The sequence below is a fragment of the Uranotaenia lowii genome, chromosome 2 (assembly GCF_029784155.1).
Source record: "Uranotaenia lowii strain MFRU-FL chromosome 2, ASM2978415v1, whole genome shotgun sequence".
NCBI lineage: Eukaryota > Metazoa > Arthropoda > Insecta > Diptera > Culicidae > Uranotaenia > Uranotaenia lowii.
In genome coordinates, this window is record NC_073692.1 from 75937921 (window position 1) to 75960537 (window position 22617).

The 22617-nt window shown below is 36.1% G+C and overlaps 1 protein-coding gene across 1 annotated transcript; it reads right to left on the reverse strand.

The window, feature by feature from the left end:
- Window positions 1–16917: 16917 nt before the first annotated feature.
- LOC129741568 (uncharacterized) lies at window positions 16918–20143 on the reverse strand. Its single transcript, XM_055733305.1, has 3 exons — window positions 18128–20143; window positions 17243–17330; window positions 16918–17084 (listed from the first exon to the last, which is right to left on the reverse strand). Exons 1-3 carry the CDS (start codon window positions 20141–20143, stop codon window positions 16918–16920), a joined length of 2271 nt encoding a protein of 756 aa, XP_055589280.1.
- Window positions 20144–22617: the final 2474 nt, after the last annotated feature.

The window sequence follows — 22617 nt, forward strand, 5'->3', positions numbered from 1 at the left end:
AGGTAAAGATCCTGTTTTTATAATCCTAGAACAAGGTGATCCTAGAAGAGTGATCCAGAACTACGATCCAAAATCAGGAGCCTTTATAATAAGCCAGAAAAAAATTAACCAAGATCCTTGAATTTCATAGTACAGCAGCAGTATTAGAATCCGAGTTCAGGATCGTTATAATCCAGAATCTTAGTGAGGGATCAGGATCAGAGTCCATGGAAAGAATTTAGAATCAGAATCCGAAATCAGTATTCAGGATAGGAATCGGGATCGGGATTGGAATCGTTACCACAATCAAGCGATTTATTGAGGTCTTTGTTTTGGGTTTTATGGAATAAAACAATGTTTTTTTAATAAAAAATAATTTGTTTGTTTTTCACTTGTATGACTTTTGAATAAACTTAAATGGTCATTAAAAATATTTGAAAAATCTCCATAGGTTCCCATGCAGCGATAACAGCTTGAATCAAGAGAAACGTTGAACTATTTTTGAAAATAAGTATCAATGTTTTGCGTCTACTTCAAACTTTAATCTTTTTTATTTCATTTAAGGTTTTTTTTGTAACATTTCTAGCTAGACATTTTAGAGCTGTTTCGTTTATTTTTTTCACTGATATTTGCTTCCAGTAGTCCCCGTATGTCATGTGAATGCCACATTTTACTCAGAAGCTTGTACGTGTGCCCTACCGTGTGCCATTGAGGGGTTTGTTTGTGTGTCAACTGAATGGATGGTAAAACTATATTCTTTGTGCATTGTGCTCGCTTCCTTCCCTCGTCTGCCACCAAATGTCAGGCAGGACGAAAGTGTTCGTACGAAAAGTTACATTACCCGAGAAGAAAGGTCAGATCCGCAAGGCTAGGATTTTCCCCGGCACCAACCGAGAGAGGGAGCTAGCTACCTTCAACAATCTTGTATGTATGAAAGTGCTTTTTCCCCCCTCAACATCAACAACCAAGGCAAGGGTTTCACTCTTCTCAATTTGTGGAAGAATTGGATGATGGTTTTGTCGATGCCGCATGTGATGTGAGGATGCCACATGACGTTAATAATTTTATGCGAACGGAAAACATGTTTTATAGATTATTTTATGATACCAGCTTAAGTGGTGATATGAATATGCTTTCCTCTGCTGTTCGATTCAATTGTGTTTCCTCCATAAAATAACGTCTTTGGCGAAGCTTTTTGTGCAATCTAGAAAGCATTCTTTTCCTCTATTGTAAGGAAATAATATATATACAAAACATATTCGAATGGCTCCTTTGGAGTTAAAATCCCTTATAAAAAAATCATAGACAAATTTAAAATACACTGCAAGCCATAAGTTTGAGATCACCCTTCCAGGATAAATTCACATGCATGCAAATAAGCCCAACCGATCTGCAATAACTTGTAAGAAGACAAAGTTATAGTCAAAAGAAATTTCAATGTATTTATTTAACGGACTATTTGATCAAAATCACCAGTAAGTTATCAAATTTAAACTCAAGTTTTAATGAAGTTAGTCAGAAAAAAATATTAACAACATAAATATCCACAACTCATAAGTTTGACAAAATTTTACAAATTTTTCTTCTTTGAGTTGCCCAGAGTGTTGATGTCAAAATTGTAGAGTTTAGTAACATTATTTAATTCATCACATTTGAGCTTAATGTTTTTTGGGGTGATCCCAAACTTATAGTCAGCAGTGTAAGTACACAATCAGCGATGCCATATCCATATCTGTATTTTCGAGGTATAAAATCTGTTTAATCTGCATAATATTTCAGATATCTGTAAGGAAATCTGAAATTCTGCACCTGTATCCGTGGTTCATACAGCCGGTTTAAGCCTGAATTCCGACAAAAGCAACCGCATCCGTGGTCCATTATACCAGTTTCAACTCAACTGTGTCTAGAATCGGTATAAGGATTGGTCCAAAACTGATGAGATTTGGACCGAATTGGACGGAGTTCTTAACCATTTAATAATTTATGTAGGACGTGTGGGGTTGCCAGTTTTTTCTGTTGATCGAAACTAATTTTGTGAATCCAATTTTTGTACATACTTAAAAATACACTGCGGGCCTAAAGTTTAAGATCACCCCTTCCAAAACATATAAATTTTGAGCGGCCATATCTTAGCCATTTTATGACATATTGAAATTTTTAGACAGATTCGAAGATCGTTAGCAAATCCTTCTTTGTTTGTTTTTTACAATGAGTATACATATGTTAAGTTTATATTACCCCAACTTAGCTTAAAGTTGGAACATTTTCTCAAAACTGCACTTTAAATTCAAACCCGATCATCTCAGGGTGGGCTGGACTAATTTTCAAAATTCGAACCCTTATTCATACTTATCAATACACATTTAGTTAATTCTGTGCAAAAATTTTGTAATATACTTAAAATAAATAAAATAGTTACTTGAATTATTGTCCAAAAATTTGGGATCACCCGCAGTATGCTGTAAAGGCCAGAAGATTGGGATCAGTCTTAATGCATTTTTGTTTCATGCCTATCTCTGTAATCAAACAACACATTATTCATCTGGTAAGCTGATTTGGAAGCTAATGAGTTGAACTTGCTTTATGGATATTTAGTTGAATTTCTTTGAAAGACTATCAATAATTGACCCTTACATTAAGTTTGATCATGTTCTGATGATTTTCACCAAATAGTCTGACCTCTCCAATATGTCCTAAACCAAAGCAATCGAAAGATTATTTTTGATTCCACCACGGTATAAGAGAAGTTCATACACCGGTATTTCGATAGCAACTTACTATCTTCTTCAATGAGCTTTTTTGATTGATCATTCGAAAACGCTTACTGAAGAAGATGAAGAGTTGCTATCGAAAGAACGGTATCTGAACATTTCTAATACAGTGGTTGAATTAAAGAAAATTTTTCGATAACTTTGATTCAGTAAATTTATTCAACCATGTAGGCTCACAACACATATTAAAGTGCAGTATGTCATAAGATGGCTGAGATATGGCCGAAACAAATTTTCTTGTTTTTGAAAGGGTGATCCCAACCAAACTATTGGCCATTAGCGTAAGACCCAAGATTGGACCACAAATATAGCCCAAGTAATAATTAGGGATCTTTTACGCATTTTAATCTAACTATGAATTCAAATTTTAAAACTACGTTCGGTGAAGTTTGTTTTTTAAAAAAATCAATATTATTTTTGAACTCTGAATTTCCATAACCTGCTTTGAATTAACTTTTGCTTTTAAGCTTAATGCAAATATGTACAGTAGTTTTTCGATTTTATCACAGTAAAAAAAAATCACCGTGAATATGACGGAACTGTATTTTTATTGTCTTTAATCAATAATTTATGATGTTTTCAGTAGTGGAAACGTTTTGTATCAATTAATTTTGATCAAAAGGTGTTATAATCACAGTTAAATAAACACTAAGGATCGATTTTAGTTCAAATCATTCTTCTCTATAGCTATTTTAGGATTTCTTCTTGAAGTAAAACCATATAGATCATCAATTTGATTGTATACATCTAATTAAAGTAAATTATTTAGTTTTTATCAAAATTTTACAGTCGTTAAGTCGATTTTGAAGAAAAATTCGAAGAAAACTGCGTCAAAAAATTGCTTTTATGCAAATTTCAAATTTCAATATTTAAATCTTTACACCTTTGATTACCTGAAAAGTATACATTTCCGAAAAATATTTTGAAATTTTCTCAACTTAGACTTTTAAAGTGTGTTTTTCGAAATTTGCTTTATGGGCAGATAATCCTTTCTTTGTCATGTGTAGAAAAAAACAGAAATCTTAGTCCTTTTTACATTTTTCTAGGCAAAGCTAGCAGAACTCCATTGTGATCATCCTAAATTATCCTTTCAGACAATATTTAAGGCTATCCAATCAGGATCCCGCATACTACCCTTTCAAATAAACAAATAAAAAAAGGAAATCAGAGGCTTAAACTTACCCACATTTTTATATGATTCACATAACCAAAAAAGTTAAATTAACTAGAGCGGCTACTAAAGCACAATTAACACCACTAGCCTCAGCGTGACGTAAAAATACTTATGTCGATTATTACGAATGTTTTTAAAATCCAAATGACTATTTTAAACACAATACAGCAAAAGTAAGCAGTTCAATAGCATTTTCATATTATTGAATACTTATATACCATAACATAATCCATAAAAATATCATGAACAAAGATGCTCTGCGCTTTTGAAAGAAAATTAATGTCCTGGAAATGTGTTTTGAATAATTTCTTAAAAACGTGATAAAATCGAAACAATAACCGTGATAAAATCGAGCGTGAAACTGGCGAGTACTGATAAAATCGAACAGTGATAAAATCGAAAAACTAATGTATTAAAAAAAATTCCCGAAACCTAACGGGCCTTCTCTGCAGTGCTCTTGAATGAATGAAAACAATGATAATCTGATAAAATTAATATAAAAAATTTAATTGCCTGGAAATTTTTTTAAAAAGTTGTTCAAGACATTTTTTGAATTAATTCATCCATAAGGGTACTGAGCTTCTTTGATAAAGCATGTTTTAGATGAGTATGAATTTATAAAATAGAAAACTAGAAATATCCCATTATTTATCATGGAAGTGGCGATAATATATTAAACTAATAACAGTCGTTACTGAACTCTTAGAAAACGATTATGTTTCTTAAAATTACCCTAATCAAATTGATACATTTTTAAAAAACTTTTTCGTCTCATAAAAGTTTATGGAATTTTAAAGGGTAGCTTGAACGGATTCCGTAAACCAACAAAGTTATGTAGCTATCTATAAGGCTTTCCGACAAATTTTCCAAAGGATTGATGATCTTTAACGGAATCTTATAAATACAAAAAGTATAAAGGCCCTTTAGAAAATATTCTCAAAAAAAACGTGTATATGTAACTTATTCAACTTTTCTGGATCAATGGAAGTTGATGGTGGACCATTGAATGATTTGAAAATTAAATTTTAAAATATTTTTTTTAAATTTTGTTTATTAGTTACACTTTATTTTTTAAAAATATATTTTTCTTTTTATAGCATAAGGTTGCCAGAATTATTCTAGAGCATATCCGGGCTGAATAAATTCGGGATTTTGTTATGAAAACCTGGCAAAATCCGGGCATTTGACTTCAAAATTGATGACCAAAAATCCGGGCAATATTCGAGTAAAATTTGTCGAAACCCTAAAATAATTCAAAAATAAAAATTCAGAAAAAAATTTGATGAAACATTTTTTTTCAAAAGCTTTCGACAGATTTTTAAATTGTTCTTAGGGCTTCCGAAAAACCTTTGATGATTTTTTATATACATATAACTTGCTCAAAACTTTCGTTTTGGAGGCATACATAAAAAAAATTACCACACAATTTTTTTTACTTGCCAAAAAAAGTGAATAAATTCGGGCAAATGCGGGCAAATCCGAGCATTTTTCAATTAAATTCGGGCCGAAATGTTCCCAAATTTTGTATTAAATATACTGAAAAACCCAGATAAAACCGGACAATTTGGCACCCTTATTGTAGCACAATACTCTTTTCACGGATTATTTTTCGATTACTATAATTTCAAATTCAAATTTTTTAAATAGTTCAATAGAGATTTCAACTAGAGTTTCATTTTGATGTTGTCAAACTTTCTCAGTTCTATATTCTAGACGTTTATTTAGTAAGGGAGAGTGGGGAATTATGGGCCACCTTTTTTTTGTTCCATAACTTCTTTTAAAGAAAAAATAAAATGAAAATAAAAAATGGATTAATTTTCTACATTTTAAAGGTATTATTGGATGTTTTTTTAAATTTTTTATAAGTTATTTTTCCCAAGTTCTGACTGTTGAAAAAAAGGATTTTTTTTTGGATTTTGAAAAATGATGGGGAAACGTGGGCCACTAAATCCAAATTGACCAAATCACATGCAAATATCATGAGTTGACCTTAAACTATGATTTCAAATATTATTTTGTTATTTAAAGCAAATTCAGATGATGGAATAAAAAAGGGAGTTGTGTATGATCGAACAGATTCAAAAACCTGGCTCGCAAACGTTTCGGCAAAATTCCTTATATGGGATGGACAAAATATTTTTCTTAACTCTTCATTTGGCATAAGAAAACTTTACAGATAGGAAAAACGTATTTTTAGTTCTGAATGTGTATAAAAACATAAAAATATAGATGGCCTAAGATGTGTGGCCCACGATACCCCACAAGTTATGATTTGCAAATTTTTAGCGTTTGTGTGACTTATTCATGTTTCATCAAAAATTCCTTTTCCACGTGGAAGAACATGACAAAACTAAGCTTATAAGTGTTTGAGAATATTTTTGTTATGAACTTTAGGTTCCCCATCGATACAATTAGCGGGTGTTTGTTTATTTATTTAAATTTTTTTTAAAGCTTGATGCTTTATGATTTTACGAAATCTTTTCCCAGCATGACGGATTGGCTTAAAGATATCAATATCACCTCCAAAATTTATATTGCTTTTTTATCCTTAACCTACACTGTAGGTGTAAAATTACTTTTCGCTCAGTCACCATTTTTTTTAAATAAATATTTTCACTATTCAGTTACCAGACTAGGCTAGAATGCATCAAAATGCAAATCAAAGATTCACCTTTCAAATCTCGTTTCTAAATGCAGGAATTTGATTGTTTTGCATCAATTGTTTGTTAATTTCAAAATTTCATCCATCCTAACAACAATTTTTGATAATTTTATTGATTTAGCTAGTAGAATTTTTTGTAGTATTTTTACCCCTAAATGTATGTAGCACTCTTTTGCTATTTCTTTGAAAACATTTTTGACAGAAAAAATGTAAAATATAATTTGATCAAAACTAAAAATTACTGCAATTGGAGTAATGACATTCACAAATATATAAAAACCCATACATTTTCAAACTTTTTTATTTAATTTTCTTTAAAAACAAAGTGTGTTGCAACTTACCCCCTTTTGTAAGTTTTTGTAAAATTAAAAATAATTGGTGAAACCTATAATTTTTTGACTACTTAAAACTTTTGATGCGTCAGCGGTATGATTATCTGTCGACATTAAGTTTTAAGGAGCCATTGAAAAGTGTTACATGATGCTCTAGTTGAGGTCTTCAAACAGATAGTTTTTATATTATTTTCCTACATCAACTCTCATCCCAAGTAACAATTTTAGCTTTATTAATGTCAGCAAAATTTCTTTAGAACTAAAGCATTTATCTTTATAAAAAGTTTCAGCGCATTCTATAACATCACCAAAACACTAATCAAGCTAAAATTTGGCTATGTGGCCCTATCCTAGAAACGCCATCATGACCCATTTGTTAAATCTTGATAAAATTATTATGCTTTAAAATTTTGATCACCAAAGCTTTTATAATGCTGTTATTAACATGTTAGCAATTTTTTATATCGATTCCGTCAGTTTTCCGAGTTTTTTTTCAGCATACATGATTGTTGATGAATGGTGATTACGTTATTGAGATATGATCTGGAAAAAATAATAGCCGAAACATATTAAAGCATCTTTTCTTCTGCCAGTCAAGATCTTAGAGAAAATGTGTATGAAATAGTATCTTAAAATAAATGCGTCTCGTCAAATCTGATGGTCAAACATAATGGAATTAATGGAAAATAGACCTGAAAAAATATTTTCAAATACTTGCATTGTGAACCCATCAACATGGCGTCATTTTGTGCCCTTCGATTTTGCAACCAACATGGCGTTAGTCAATTCAATGCTTAATAGCTTATTTATAGTCAGATAAATGGCTAATTAGTTTTTTAATGGTTTTATGAGAGCCAAATAAAAATCTAAAATTTAACGTTTTTCTCGCAAGCCAAATGAATACACTTCAAGTATGAGTTCCTCATTTTTAAGTTGTTAATCATTGGTACAGACAGACTTTTTTTTAAAGAAAAGGGATTGATTGTGAATGACCCGTGAAATAAATCATGAGTTGAAGTTGAATTTCATTGTCTGACGCCATCTTAAAATCCAACATGGCGGCTTCCGCTGAACTTTAAAATATTGTAAATGATTCAAAATCGCATGAAACCCCAACAATATAGGCATTGTGTGAAAAGAAAAAAACGAGTAGAAGTCGAATTTCGCTATCTGACGCCATCTTGAAATCGCAGAACCTTAAAATGCTGTTAATAAATAAAAATCGCATGAAACCCGCACAGTATGGGTATTGGCTAAATGACTTTACTAGAAGAATTGACAGTTTTTTAAAGTTCAATGGAAGCTGTCATCTTAGATTTGAAGATGTCGTCGGAAAGGAAAAATCGATTTCTTCCAGCTTAGCCACTTCACCCAATACCCATAAAGAGGCGGATTAATGCGATTTTTTTTTATTAATTACAGTATTTAAAGTTGAGCGAAAGCTGCCATCTTGGATTTCAAGGTGGCATAAGATAGTAAAATTCGACTTCTACTTGTTTAGCCCTTTCACCCAATTCCAATATTTTTGGGGCTTCATGCGGTTTTAAGTCATCATTAAAGTTCAGCGGAAGCTGCCAACTTGGATTTCAAGATGGCGTCAGATAACGAAATTTAAATTCTACTGATTGATCTCTTCCAACTAATACCCATATTGTAAGGGTTTTATGCGATTTTTAGTCATTTACAGTAATGAAATACGACTTCTACTGGTTCATCACTTCCACCTCATAACCATATTGTGAAGGTTTCATGATGTTTCTAGTAATTCACAGATATGAAAATAAAAGCCGAAGTCGCCATCTTGGATTAATGATGGCGTCAAGTAACAATTTGGGCCCTTCCACTCAATACTCATATTGTACAGATATTCATACCACTTCTGGTAATTTGAAGCTTTCAAATATTTTTATATTTTTTTTAATTTTAACTTAAATCTCACACACATAACTTAACAAAAATGTGTAAAAGAGGAAATTCCAATTCAAAGATGTGCTATCTAACCTAAATCTGTCCTGTTTTAGCATTTTGATCGAGAAGTGTCACTAAGTTTTATGGCGGTTTAATAATCAAACACTGAGTGCTACTATGAAACATGCAAAAGAAATCTTGGAGCAAACTTCTAAGTTTGTGTTTTATTATAGTTTAAATAGAGCATTTATAACTCTTTTAAATCAACTAAAACAGTCTGTTTAATAAAAACTTTATAAGCGTTTTCAAAAATAACTGAAAACATATGGTCCAAACAAAAATATAAGCATTATGCATGACCATAATAAAACCGTTATAAAACGAGCTGCGTGCAGCAATGCGATAAAACCATAATAAAACTTCCTAATTGGCTTAATCTGTGTTACTTGGGAAACATTAAAAAAAAAGTTATTTTAGACACCCCGATTTTTCCTGAATAGAAAAAAAATACAACCCATCCATCCAATGGTATATTTGATGATAGTTTGAATTTTCCTTGGAAGCGTGATTTCATGATTCGATGTAATTCATATTAGGTGTCACTATTCAAGTGAAAAACAGCTTACAAAATTGATAAATGACCTTACACATAGATTTTTCTGTTTTAATAGTTAATTTCAGTTTTAAGCTAATTTTAAATTCTGTTAAAAACATCCGGTGCCAAAAAAACTGTTTTAAAATTTAAAAATAAACAACCTTAAAAAATGACTGCACTAATAATCAGGACCAATGGCTGTCGGCAAAGGGTTAACATGTCAACATGACACACTCGTCCGTTCTAGGATGTTAATTATGATGCCATCCAACGGAGTCAATGTCAATCTTTTTCGAAAACACTTATCTCGAGCATGTCTCTCTAGAATGAAAACGACCAAGACGATGCTGACGACACATAAGAAGGACTGACTTTTCATGTGAGTATCTTGCTCGTCAACTTTCTACACTTGTAGTGTGTGTGTTTGTATTTAGGTAGCACAACACTTTTCGGGGAGCAGCTTTGCCATGTGACAGGTGGGCTTATTTTCGGAAAGACGTAATGCCTGACATTAATGTAGCTAAGGACTGACAATCCTGTGGAGAAGTGATAGAAGTGTTTCTATTTTTGTGGTTTTTGGGTAAAATGAAGTATGACTCACGAAAAGGTAAGAAAAGAGGGTAGTTTATTTGCTTCTTTTGATAGGTTTATTTTCTTTCAAAATCGATGAAGGTATAAATTAAATGATTAAATTTCCATCCATGAATGAGTGCTTTTAACTCTATTTTTTTTTCTTTCTTTATTTTAAGAGACTTTAACTGGAATTTATCCAACGTACTTTAAATGAAGCACCATTGAAAGTATCTTCAATTCCGTTTCAGAACCAAACAACACACATATGAAGACATCAAACTTCAATAGTTTAACGTTTCCCGATGGTTCGGTTTATCATTACCCTGTATCAGCTAATGGGTACATCAAAATGATAAGCTCAATCAGGGGAAATTATTAATAATTACAACAACGCATCTGAAGGACGACTCGCGTGTCCAGTCGGTTCGCTTCTCGTTGAGATTAATCAGATCTCAATGGCGCAGTGCTTGTTATTGGCAATTGCATATTATCGTGATCAAAGGGCTTCGAAGATGTCAGTTAGTTCCCGGGCTGCATGACTATCAATGCAAATGGGAAGGCTCTCGAGCTTTGCCAAAGACGCTCGCTTAAGCCATTTATAATTACTACAGCTGTGTGAGATTCGCCCACGTCAATCGAAATATCGTCTTGCGAATTCAATCGTCGTGAAATTATACGGCAGATTAGCGGGAAGTGACCTTGACAGAGGAAGTTTAGGGTTACTAGTTAAAAACTTTCAAACCAAATTCTAGTACATTGCTTGAGCAACTGAACCTTCATCCGATGTAAAGTGTTAAATTTGAAAAAAAAATCCTATCTAGTCAAGCTCTGATCCATGTTTGAATAAGAATATGGATTTAAACGACTTTACAACAACTTTTGAGGTCCATTTCAAAATAATTAAGTTGTATTGAATTTAAAAGATATCATATTCTGTTCATCTACAAGTTTGTATGTTGGTATGTTGGTTATCCACCATGGGTGCACGGATTCACCGCAGTTTCTGTTTAAGTATGTGTTCACGTGCATTCTTTAGATTTTTAAGTTCTACAAATCTTAAATGCTACGCGTAATACCGTACCCGAACCAAATGGCTTCGTATGAACTGTTATGGATGATTGTATTGTGTTGATGTGAGGTATATTTTGGAAGAACGAGTCAATCAGGTAGGCTAGTTTACTTACAGGCATCCGTGTATATACCTGGCCAGCTGGCAACTGATTGAACATTATTATCATAAAGTCAGTTAAAAGAGGAAACACATCAAACCTGTCGGCGACTTATGGGATTCGAACCCAGTACGCCAGGCATACCAAAACCAGACTCGCTTCAGCACAAACAAAAAAATATAATGATAAATATTTCATCAAGTTTTGCTCTTTCAAACGGCCCACCTGTTTGAATTGCGATAGAGCACTGTTTCAATTTTCCTGTTTTTCAATTTTTCAAGAGACGGCTGAGATAATATTTACAGCATTAAAATTTACAAGCGTTACTTTTAAAACTGGCACCAAATTATTTAAATTTCAAATGCATTTTTTTTAATTCAAGCATCACAGCCCTAAAGCCCCGATTTCCAGAATATTCTTCGAATTTATCTCGTTTACCTGAAAAATAGGAATGACTCAAAAGTTACGTGAAATAATGAGTGAGAGTTGGAGTTAAATAACTAAAGGTGTTAAAAAATAATATTTTATCACAGTTCACTTGAACAAAGTACTTTGAATATACCTATTTATACTGCCAGAGGTCAAAGATCTTCTAACACTTTTTCCACTAAAACTCAATTGTTTCTCAAACGATTTTCATAAAATTTATTGTTATGGAAAGCTTGCAACGTGACTCAAATATATGTAAATAGCTCTGTTGGCAAGTCTGTTGTCTCTTGAGCCGATGTCCGCGAGTCCGAGCCCAAGAGTAAATATCGAACACAGTTGTACCGGATAAGTTTTTCAATAACGATCTGCCAACTGCAACGTTGATAAAGTCGCGAATTCCATAAAGATGGTAAAACGACTATAATCGAATAAAAAAAAGTGACTCAAATATGATTGTCAGGAAATGTTCAGCTACAACCATTTATTTAAAACTTATTCTAAGTCAAAGAAAGTAAAAATCCGAAAAACATGCTTCGGGAAAAAGGCTGTACGACTGTTAAAAAATTCACTTAGTGCCTGAAAAAGCTGAAGCTAGAAGCTCTATTTTGAGCATATGGATATTTTTTAAACGTCTTAAGATCATGGCCACAAAACATTTAAAAAAATGGTTAAAACCCACACTTTTCAATGTATCAACTGCTAAAGCTGTTCCAGGCACAGTAGAAAATTTTTGAAAAGTTAATTAGCTATTGAAAAGTGAATTTTCGGCTATTCAAAGGTAGCTGTTTGTAGAAATTTTTATTAATCTGCATATTCTGAGATTATTCTAGCATCTAAATTCAACTGTCATACCTGTTCTAGTGATGTTATTGACGGTGGAATGCCTGACAAAAATATGATAAATTTTTCCTCTGAAACTAAATCCAATATTTTGGATTCCATCCAAAATTTCTTCGAGAAGAATTTATAATCAATTTTAAAAATTCAGAAACTACTTCAATGTTTTATTCATTATTTTTGGTTATGCACATTGTCAATGTAGTTACAACACTAGCACCGCTTTGAAATGGTCTTTCTATTGCATAAAGTATTTTTTTACAATAAACCTGCGTGAACATACTCAAAATCTAGTGCATAGTCCAATTTAGTTGCTAGAATATTCTCTGAAAATTCAGATTTATAAAAAGTTCGAAAAACAGCTATCTTTGAATTGTTGTAAAATAATATTTGTTTCGTGTTTCATAAATCTGAAGGTGCCAAAATGTCACAAATTACGTCAACTTTGCAATTATTTTTTGAAAAATCTGAAAAACGTTGTAATTTAATTTTTACTTGGTTTGGAATGACTCTTCAATATCAGTAAAATCGTTGTGAAATTATTCGGCAGAATGGCTCTTGAATATGAGCCATTCCAAACTGAAAGAAAATGAAATTGCAACGAACTATTCAGATTTTTCCCAAAAACAGAAGAATAACTTTTTGAAATATAAATAAAAATAATCGAAAATAAAGTCTGATTCACATAGAATCTGGTCGAATAAAAAATATCATTTTTCCGCAAAGGAATAACGTACGACAAAAGTAAAAATGTCATTTTGTAGGGTTTTTATTGCACTTTAAGGAAAAAATACATAAAAATCATTCGTCAGCTTTTCGGATGAATTTTCGAAATTTTTTTGTGATACGAACCCATCATTTTCTGCACAGTAACCTCATTCGCCATCTTGTTCCACCACTTTTCCATTTGAGCGGGTTTTTCATGGTTCTGCCACATTTCTTCAGTTTTCCCCTAACTATTGCCCAATATTTCTCGATGGGACGAGAATCCGGACAGTTTGGTGGATTGATACTTTTTTCAACAAAATCGATCTTATTCTCCTTCTACCACTTAACGACATCCCGGCTGTAGTGGCAGCTTGCCAGGTCCGGCCAGAACTTCACCGGACCTTTGTGGGACCGAATGAATGGCAAAACCCTCTTCTGGAGACATTCTTCTTTGTAAACATTTCCATCCATTGTGTTCCCAGTTTTGAAAATCTTAGTCTTCATCCCACAACTACAGATCCCTTGCCAAATCATCAACTCACGAGCAAATTTATCTGCGAAAACAAACTTGAATCTACCCGCAACATTCCCTTTACGCTTCGCAAGGTAACATTTGTTATCGGGTATTTGTCCAAAATCCATTTTGACGTAAGATTCGTCGTCCATCAAAATGCATCCGTTGTACTTGGTCAACACTTTCTCGTACAACTTCCTTGCCCTGGTTTTGGCAACCAGGTTTTGTTTCAGCGTTCTGTTGGGGTGTTTGCTTGCATGATACGACCGCAAGCCTTCTCGCAACCAAATTCGTCGAGCTGCACTGTGGCTCGTCTTGAATTTTTCGCCAAATCACGCAAGGAGATTCTAGGATTATTGTGAACTGATCGAATTACCTTTGCTCGCAGCTTCCGGTCATATGTTCCACTTCTACGTTTGGTTTGTTTTGCTCGATCCACCGTAAGGGTCTCCCGGTAACGTTGCAGCACTGAATTTACAGTTGATTTTGGATATTTCAGGAATTTCGCGATCTTTACCCCTGACCACGTCGGTTTCTCTACGTGAGTGTGCAGAATTTTCTCTGGCCTTTCGCGTTCCGTCGTCGATAACTTTTGACTGACTGCTTCAATCTTGGTGAATTTTTCACCACAAAGTAAACAAACCATCCGAATCAAAACACTGTCAATAGATTCACGATGTGACAACTAGGGGCGCTGCAGTAAATGAAAAGATGCGACCAGATTCTATGTCAAATAGACTTTATTTTAAGCACCAATATAAAATGAACTTAAAATTATCGACTTTATAAAGAAAAATATAAAACATAATTTTATGATGCATGGTGGTTGATATTATTAGCATTTTTATGAATCTGTCTCAAACCGAAAAAAATTAAAAAATAATAAACTACCAACTTTTACATAAAGTGCAATCTGCAGTAAATCCAAAAGAAAGTGTTTTTCACAAAGTTTTTCCTTGTTAAGATAGTCCTGTTCATAATCATTCCCTTATTTTTTTCGGTTTGTTTTGAACTACTATCTTAGATTCATAAAAATGCTGATAATTTTAACCACCATACATCATAAAATTATCGTTTCATATTAAGAGGGGCTTGGTAGAACTCCCACAAGAAGATTTTGAAGAAAAATTGCCTTGTTATTCACAAAAACTCATTGCGCAGAACAGAGATTAGTTCAATAGATTTGAAATTTGGCAGAAATATTTGAAAATGCATTAGTAACAACCCTTATAAGTCCACCATTGTTCTCCAAAAAAGCCGAAAAGTGAACAAGTTTTGACATCAAAGATGGAGTAAAGGGTGATTCGGTCAAAATTAGATAAATATCAACTTGACGTATTTCTTGAACACCCCTTATTTTGGTGTGTGTGTGTGTGTGTGTGTGTGTGTGTGTGTGTGTGTGTGTGTGTGTGTGTGTGTGTGTGTGTGTGTGTGTGTTGTGTGTGTGTGTGTGTGTGTGTGTGTGTGTGTGTGTGTGTGTGTGTGTGTGTGTGTGTGTGTTTGTGTGTTTGTGTGTGTGTGTGTGTGTGTGTGTGTGTGTGTGTGTGTGTGTGTGTGTGTGTGTGTGTGTGTGTGTGTGTGTGTGTGTGTGTGTGTGTGTGTGTGTGTGTGTGTGTGTGTGTGTGTGTGTGTGTGTGTGTGTGTGTGTGTGTGTGTGTGTGTGTTGCTCCTTTTTGATTTTGGAATGCACTCTTCAGCTGTTAAAACGCCGTCCCAGGAAAAAGAGCAGCGTATCAAAATTTTGCTCGCGCATCGCGAAAATCCAAGCTACTCGCACGCAATGCTGCCAAAATCGCTAAAAATTGCCATATCAACTGTCACTAATGTAATTAAAGTGTTTGGGGAACGTTTGTCGACAGCCAGGAAGCCTGAATTGGAGGGATATCGAAAACCGGAAGCCACTGAGGCGTCAAAGAGAGTTGCCAGTAGTTTCAAGCGAAACCCTACCCTCTCTCTCCGAGATGCCGCAAATAAGCTGGGTGTATTGTCTACAACCGTGCATCGAGCCAAAAAACGAGCCGGACTATCGACTTACAAGAAGAGAGTGACTCCAAATCGCGATAATAAACAAAATTCGACGGCCAAAGCGCGATCCCGGAGGCTGTACACGACGATGCTGACGAAGTTAGACTGCGTGGTAATGGACGACGAAACCTACGTCAAAGCCGACTACAAGCAGCTTCCGGGACAGGAGTTTTATACGGCAAAAGGAAGCGGAAAGGTAGCAGATATTTTCAAGCACATGAAACTGTCAAAGTTTGCGAAGAAATATCTGGTTTGGCAAGCCATCTGTACCTGTGGCTTGAAAAGCAGCATTTTCGTAGCTTCCGGAACTGTCAACCAAGAAATTTACGTGAAAGAGTGTTTGAATAAACGTCTGCTGCCTTTCCTGAAGAAACACGGTTGTTCCGTACTGTTTTGGCCGGATTTGGCATCTTGCCATTACGGTTAAAAGGTCATGGAGTGGTACGCCGCCAACAACGTTCAGGTGGTTCCCAAGGACAAAAACCCTCCCAACACGCCAGAGCTCCGCCCAATTGAGAAATACTGGACTTTTGTCAAGCGGAACCTAAAGAAGACCAAAAAAATCTGCTAAGGACGAGCAGCAGTTCAAGGCAAACTGGCTTTCTGCGGAGAGGAAGGTGGACAAGGTGGCTGTACAAAATTGGATGGCAGGGGTTAAGCGTAAGGCCCGGCAATTCGGATTTGGAAAAGCGGAAGCCTAACTGAATATTTTTCCTGAATTTTATACTAATTAAACTTGAAAAAGTAATTTAATTTGATTTTTTTTAAATAACGATTTCACCGATTTACACGCGTTTTCCCTTGACCAAATTTTGACCGTATCACCCTTTAAATTCACTCAACAGTACTGTTAATCATACAAAAAAAAGAGGTTCAACTGATTGATAGTTAGTTTTAATAGATATTTCAAATACATGTTATGTTGTTCGAGATATTTCAAATCCAGTACATCCAATTATTTTTTTTATTTTTTCAAAATATCTTAAGCATAGTAACAAAAACGTTCTACTGATTTTTTTAAAAATAAAGTACTCTAGTGTTATGAGCAAAAACTTTTAAATTTTTATCGTGTTTTTCGTTTGCAAATCTATAAATGACGACTTTCGAGCGACAGAAACTTCAATCAAACTGTTAGGGCCAATCCCTAAAGTAACTGGTTCGGTTAAGCCGCGGAGTTCCCAGGCATTGATTATTCGGATAACTCATTAACAACACGGCACTAATAAGGTGATACGATACGATCACAGGAAACATGTATTTGAGTTGAGGCCCCCAGGCATCAACGAACGACGAAGCTCGTTAAGACCCTTAGCGTACCCCTTGTAGGGGCTGAAAATACTTGTGTGATGTTCCGATAGTCGAGCAGTGGTACGAGAATCTGTGGTGCCGTCTTCTAGATAGTAGTATCCTGTTGAAGAAATTAAAACGACAATTTCTCCATGCTTTTTGTGGTTGAGGAGAACATAACTTTAATATTGCCCCCTGGCATCGACGGCAGAATTGCCGCTGCTAGCCTTTTGCGCCCTCACTGGGGGCATACTTATCTGATGATGTAGTGGAGTCTACGCAGGTTCGATGAATCGTTATAATAGACCACATCTTGGATGAACCGTCTTGGGCATCTTAGGGTTACGGTGTTGAACATGCATGAAACCTGGTGATGGAGAAACGCTGTAGGTTTCGCAAACATAAACATAGAGTGAAACGTAACTTAACGCTTGGCCCCCTGGCAAATACAGCTAATACGCTGCCAGTGCCAACGATGCCCCTTATGGGGGCTTAAAATACATTTTTTTTACTCAGCTAGGAAGCAAAACCGGTGGAATCCATGATGAAGAATAAAGTTGATAAACCACGATCGGTAGCGTAGTTCTTCGAATGTAGTCAGTCTTGGACTTCAGGAGTAAATGGTGCAGTGTACAACTCTGGCGGATGAAAAACACTAAAGATTCCGCAGGCTAACAGGTGATGGTAAACTTAACTTGAATATTGGCCCCCTGGCAAATACGGCCATCTATGCCGCCAGTGCCAATAGTGCCCCTCATGGGGCCAGAAAATACTTAATTTAATCCAACGGCTGTCAAAGGTTTACTGCAATACTGGTGCGACTCTGGTGGATTTTCAAACTGTGGCTGATTGTCTGAGGTTGCTCAGGCTGTCATGAAACGTACGAATTCTACATGCTAGCCGATCTTTGTGAAATGTGATCCATCGTGGAATTGGAAACTTGCGGAGAACAGTCAGCTTGCCTTTACACTTCAGTTTACACAACTGGCGCTTGGTTTTCCATGCTTCATCCAAAGAAAGCTTTTTTCTCCAAAGCTCTTGGAGAAACATTTTAACTTGGGTGATAGTAGGATTAACAAAATCGTCGAAAGAGCAGGCAGTTAAAAACGAAACCAGACAGATCACAAAAAAGACAGCTTTCCAATATGGAAGCTGGACACGAACCATATCCTTCGCTGGTTCATCTGGAGAATCCGTAGGTGTCATTGCGCTGTATGACATTACAGTTGTTTCCGGTAGCTCTCCTGCGACAATCCACCCTAGATGCGAGTTCTGTAGGATAGGCCCGTCATCACCAATTCTCATCTGGTTCGGTAACAATACATCGTAGAACGTTGACACGCCTATCACAAGATCAACGGAGCTTGATTTGTAGAAATCAGGATCAGCTAGAGAGATTGAAGGCGGCAGTTTCCATGAGCTAACATCGATACTTCGTTGAGGCAAATCTAACGTTATTTGAGACAGCACATAGAATTTCCTCTCGGCAAAAGTAAAAGAGGATGAACAAGACACAATCCGAGCAAGGACAGACACCTTCGATACATTTGTGGACCCTCCTACACCTTTTACGGAAAGGTTTTCTTGGAAGCGCTCAAACTTAAGCTTCTGGGATAATTCCTTAGTCATCAAGCAGATCTGAGACCCATTATCTAACAACGCACGAGCTAAAACGGTGTTGCCGCTGCTGTCAGCTAGCATGACAATGGCTGTCGACAGGATAGCAGTGTGGGCGTGTGGTTGCGTACTAAGTACAGTAGCAGTGTGGTGACTAACTGTTGGCGTGTTTGTGGGAGGTGGCTGTTGTGTAGATTGGGAGTTATTTTGAGAATGTTCGTAGTTGTTCGTTCGGGACTGATCGTGTTGCGTGTAGGGTTCACTTCTTGATTCACTGTTCGCGCGTTGAGGTCTTCGTGGGACTTGAGGATAGTTGGTTATACTCGACTGACTGCTTCGATTGGGAGAATACGGGTGCAATAAATAGTGATGACGCTGTTCACATTTTGAGCAGGATCTGCGGGTACAATCTAAGACAAAATGTCCATTATCCAAACAATTAAAGCAAAGTCTCAATCTTCGCACTAACTCCTTCCGATCAATAACTCTCATCCTGCCGAATCTTGAGCAGCTCTCGATTTGGTGTGGTCCATTTCTGCAAACAGGGCACAATCTCTCTAAAGCAATCGTGCTGTGACTAAAGGATGCTCCTTCGATGTTTCGTTGGACATCATTTTCACGTCGATTGGCAGTTGATTGCAGAATAGAACATTGGGTCTCCAAAAACACAACCATGGCTTCGTAAGTGGGTACGTTTTTGGAGGCGTGGTATGTTTCCCATAGACGATATGTTTCGCTGTTCAATTTCTGTGAGAGCACGAATGCCAATAGTGTGCTCCAATCACTAGTGCGCTGGCCAAGCTTCTCCAATTGTTGGAGGTTAGTTTTGAATGTCGTTAATAGTGTGTTTAACCCTTCAAAGCTTTCCGTTTGCATTACAGGTGCAGCAAAAATTTCTTTCATATGCTCTTGGGCTATCAGTTTGTGGTTCTCGTATTTAGTTTGCAATGTGTTCCAAGCCAGTCCATAATTCATTGCTGCTACCTGGATCTGATTAATCTGGAGGAGTGCATCATTTCTCAACGACGTACGGAGGTAATTGAATTTGTCCATGTCATTAAGCTGTGGGTTGTCATGAATCAAGGATCGAAAATTGTCGCGAAAGTTAATCCAGTCTGAAAGCTTTCCAGTGAAAGTTGGCAACGTCAGCTCAGGATACTTCGTGTGACACGGTAATACTGGGTTAGGAATGGAGGATATCGGGTGAACAGGTTGAGTAGGGATCGATTCCATTTTTGAAAGCAGCTGTTGTTTTATCGAAAAGTACCGATTCACAAATTCCTTGAATAACTCTTTATTTTCTTCCTTCCTGGATTCCTTGCGTTCCACGCGAACCTTGCTATCGTCGTCGTCATTTTCCCCGTCAAGGTCCTCCAAGATAATTTCGATCTGGATGCGCAGGTCAGAGAATCTGGTGTAAGCCTCGTCTAATTTTGCCAGTCGTGGTTGAAGTTCCCCCTGGTCCCGGCCTTCGACGTATTCATGAAGAAAATCATCCATATTCTCCAGCAAACTCCACAGCATACGCTCTTGTTTGGACAGACGCCGGATATCATCAGCCATTTTTTTTCACTAACACTTTTTTCCACACGATTTACAAAAACACTCCCGAGACCTCAACGGCAACAAATAAGTTTGACAGGAGAAAATTCAATTTCCTTACAACTCTGAGTATTGTGAGTATTCAGGCACAAACAGGTTACTCAAATAGTGAACCGGAGAAAGTTCTTTTTTATTTCCACAATCATAAATGATTGTTCACAAATTGTAAAAGGAAGTTGTGTTCAGACCCGCAGTAGACCAAGTGTTAAATAATCAAACATTCAAATCCTTGCAATCCAGCCACCTCAACCACTCGAGATTACTTTCACACGCACACTCTTACTACTAGTACTTATCTTAATTTATAATTGTTGTCCTCCGGGTAACGACAAATCCTTCCTTCAGCACAATGTAACGACCCTGGTTGCGTCCTTCGGCTACGGCAAAACTCCACAGAAACCACTTAAATCACTTCACACACCCTCAACAGCGAAGTTAAAACATTCACAACACTGGGCAAAGTGTTTCACTAATCGTCCAAATGATTTCCAAGCATTAAAATCATATCGCTTCTTCAGACTCTAACCACAGAACTTAAACCTTTTTTAACATTTCTTCATAAAGTGAAACAGTTTTCTTGGCACTTTTTAAGTTCACTTTTTTTCATTTACACCCCCCCAAGGGAATACTAATGCTGTTCAGACAAATCACTTTCTGGCCTTCATCTATTTGTTTTTCACTAGCCGCCCGCCAAGGGTACATTAATTCACTTAAAACTGCCCAACCCAAGCCGAAAGAACTATAAGGGGATCAAACCAAGCCACCCGGTATCAAAAGGAACCCGTGTAAAATGGGGCAAACCCAAGCCAAGCCCGCACACAAAGGATATCACGGTTCTTTTTCACACTAGACGATCACGCACAAAAGGTTCGACCCAAAACGCGCGCAAACTTCGCGGTTTATCCGGCTCGAAGGACCAAATGTTAGGGCCAATCCCTAAAGTAACTGGTTCGGTTAAGCCGCGGAGTTCCCAGGCATTGATTATTCGGATAACTCATTAACAACACGGCACTAATAAGATGATACGATCACAGGAAACATGTATTTGGAAAAAAACTTAAATCAAAACGCTCAACTTCGATTAAATGGACTGTATTTTCTGTGCGACCGACCGACACCGGCGTTTTCTAGCTAGACTCTTCGTCTCGCTACTAACCAACAGCGCCCTGTAATAATGGGTTGAGTACAATTGCTATCGGTCATTCTTTTGCCTATACTTCTGCACACACGCACTAATAGTCGTCATCAATGCAGATGCATGTGGCAGAGATATAGCAAACGATACTGCTTGTGGCTGAGTGATGAACCATAATTGGTAGTTGATACGTTCGCTCGCGATGATGATTTTTGGCGCGAACACAAACTAAGAACACCAACTTAGGGTCCATACTATCCCACACGTCAGAAAATTATAGGCTTTGTTGGCATTGATTAAATTCAAACTTTCTGTGGCTTCAACTGCTGCTTTTGCCTATTTATGAATTATTCAAGATTCCTTGAATTTAATTACATCAATTAACGACTCATGTTTGCAATTCAATCCTATGGCTTAACTATAGGGTGTCCTATTATGTCTAAGCACGATTTTGATACAACCAATTGGCGGAATGACGTTTAAACAGTTGGTTATTGATTTGTGCTCTATGCATCAAAAGCTTCCAATTTTTAGAATATTCGTGAAAATGAGAAGCACTTTTCCAGAAAAGTGTAAAAAGATTGTGCACAAATGGTGTACTTTCCACAACATTTTGCTGAGTCAGTTGGCGAAAATGTAAGAAGTACGCATTGGAGTGGTCCTAAACTCGATTCGAAGACATGAAGAGGTAACCAGCTTCATGGATAACAAAAAATTTGGGTAGAAAACGGGTCCGGTGGACAAAACTCTGGACCGAAAGTAAATGCGTGCTTACGCCCGTGGGATAACTGCCTCAATTCGGGATGTGGCCAAAACAGTGTGATCGCCTCTCAGAACCATCTATTGTACCTAGGTAAGATTAGGTCAAAAGTCATGTTAGAAGCAGAAGAAACAAAAGTGGAGTCAAAAACCTGCTGCTTCTGTCAAACCAAGAACTCGTAAATTATATGAACAACTGCTGTGTGGAGAATCGGTGTGCGTTCATAGACGATGAAAATAATTGCAAGTTTGATTATAATACGCTTCCTGGCGACCATTATTATATTGTTCAGGATGTCCAAAATATTGACGAGTCAGACACATCAATTTTTATTGAAAAACTCAATACAGCTGTTTACGACACGATAGTTTGAAACCAACCAAAAAAAGTCCCGATTGTACCGAAGGATCTGCCAAAATGTCCTCAAGCGGTTCCGATTTTTTTTGTGGTCAAAGTCATCGCAAATCGTTCTGTGCTGAAGCTGTTTTTGATCAAAAATTGAATTACTAGCCTACAATTGATTAGAATCATATGTGATTA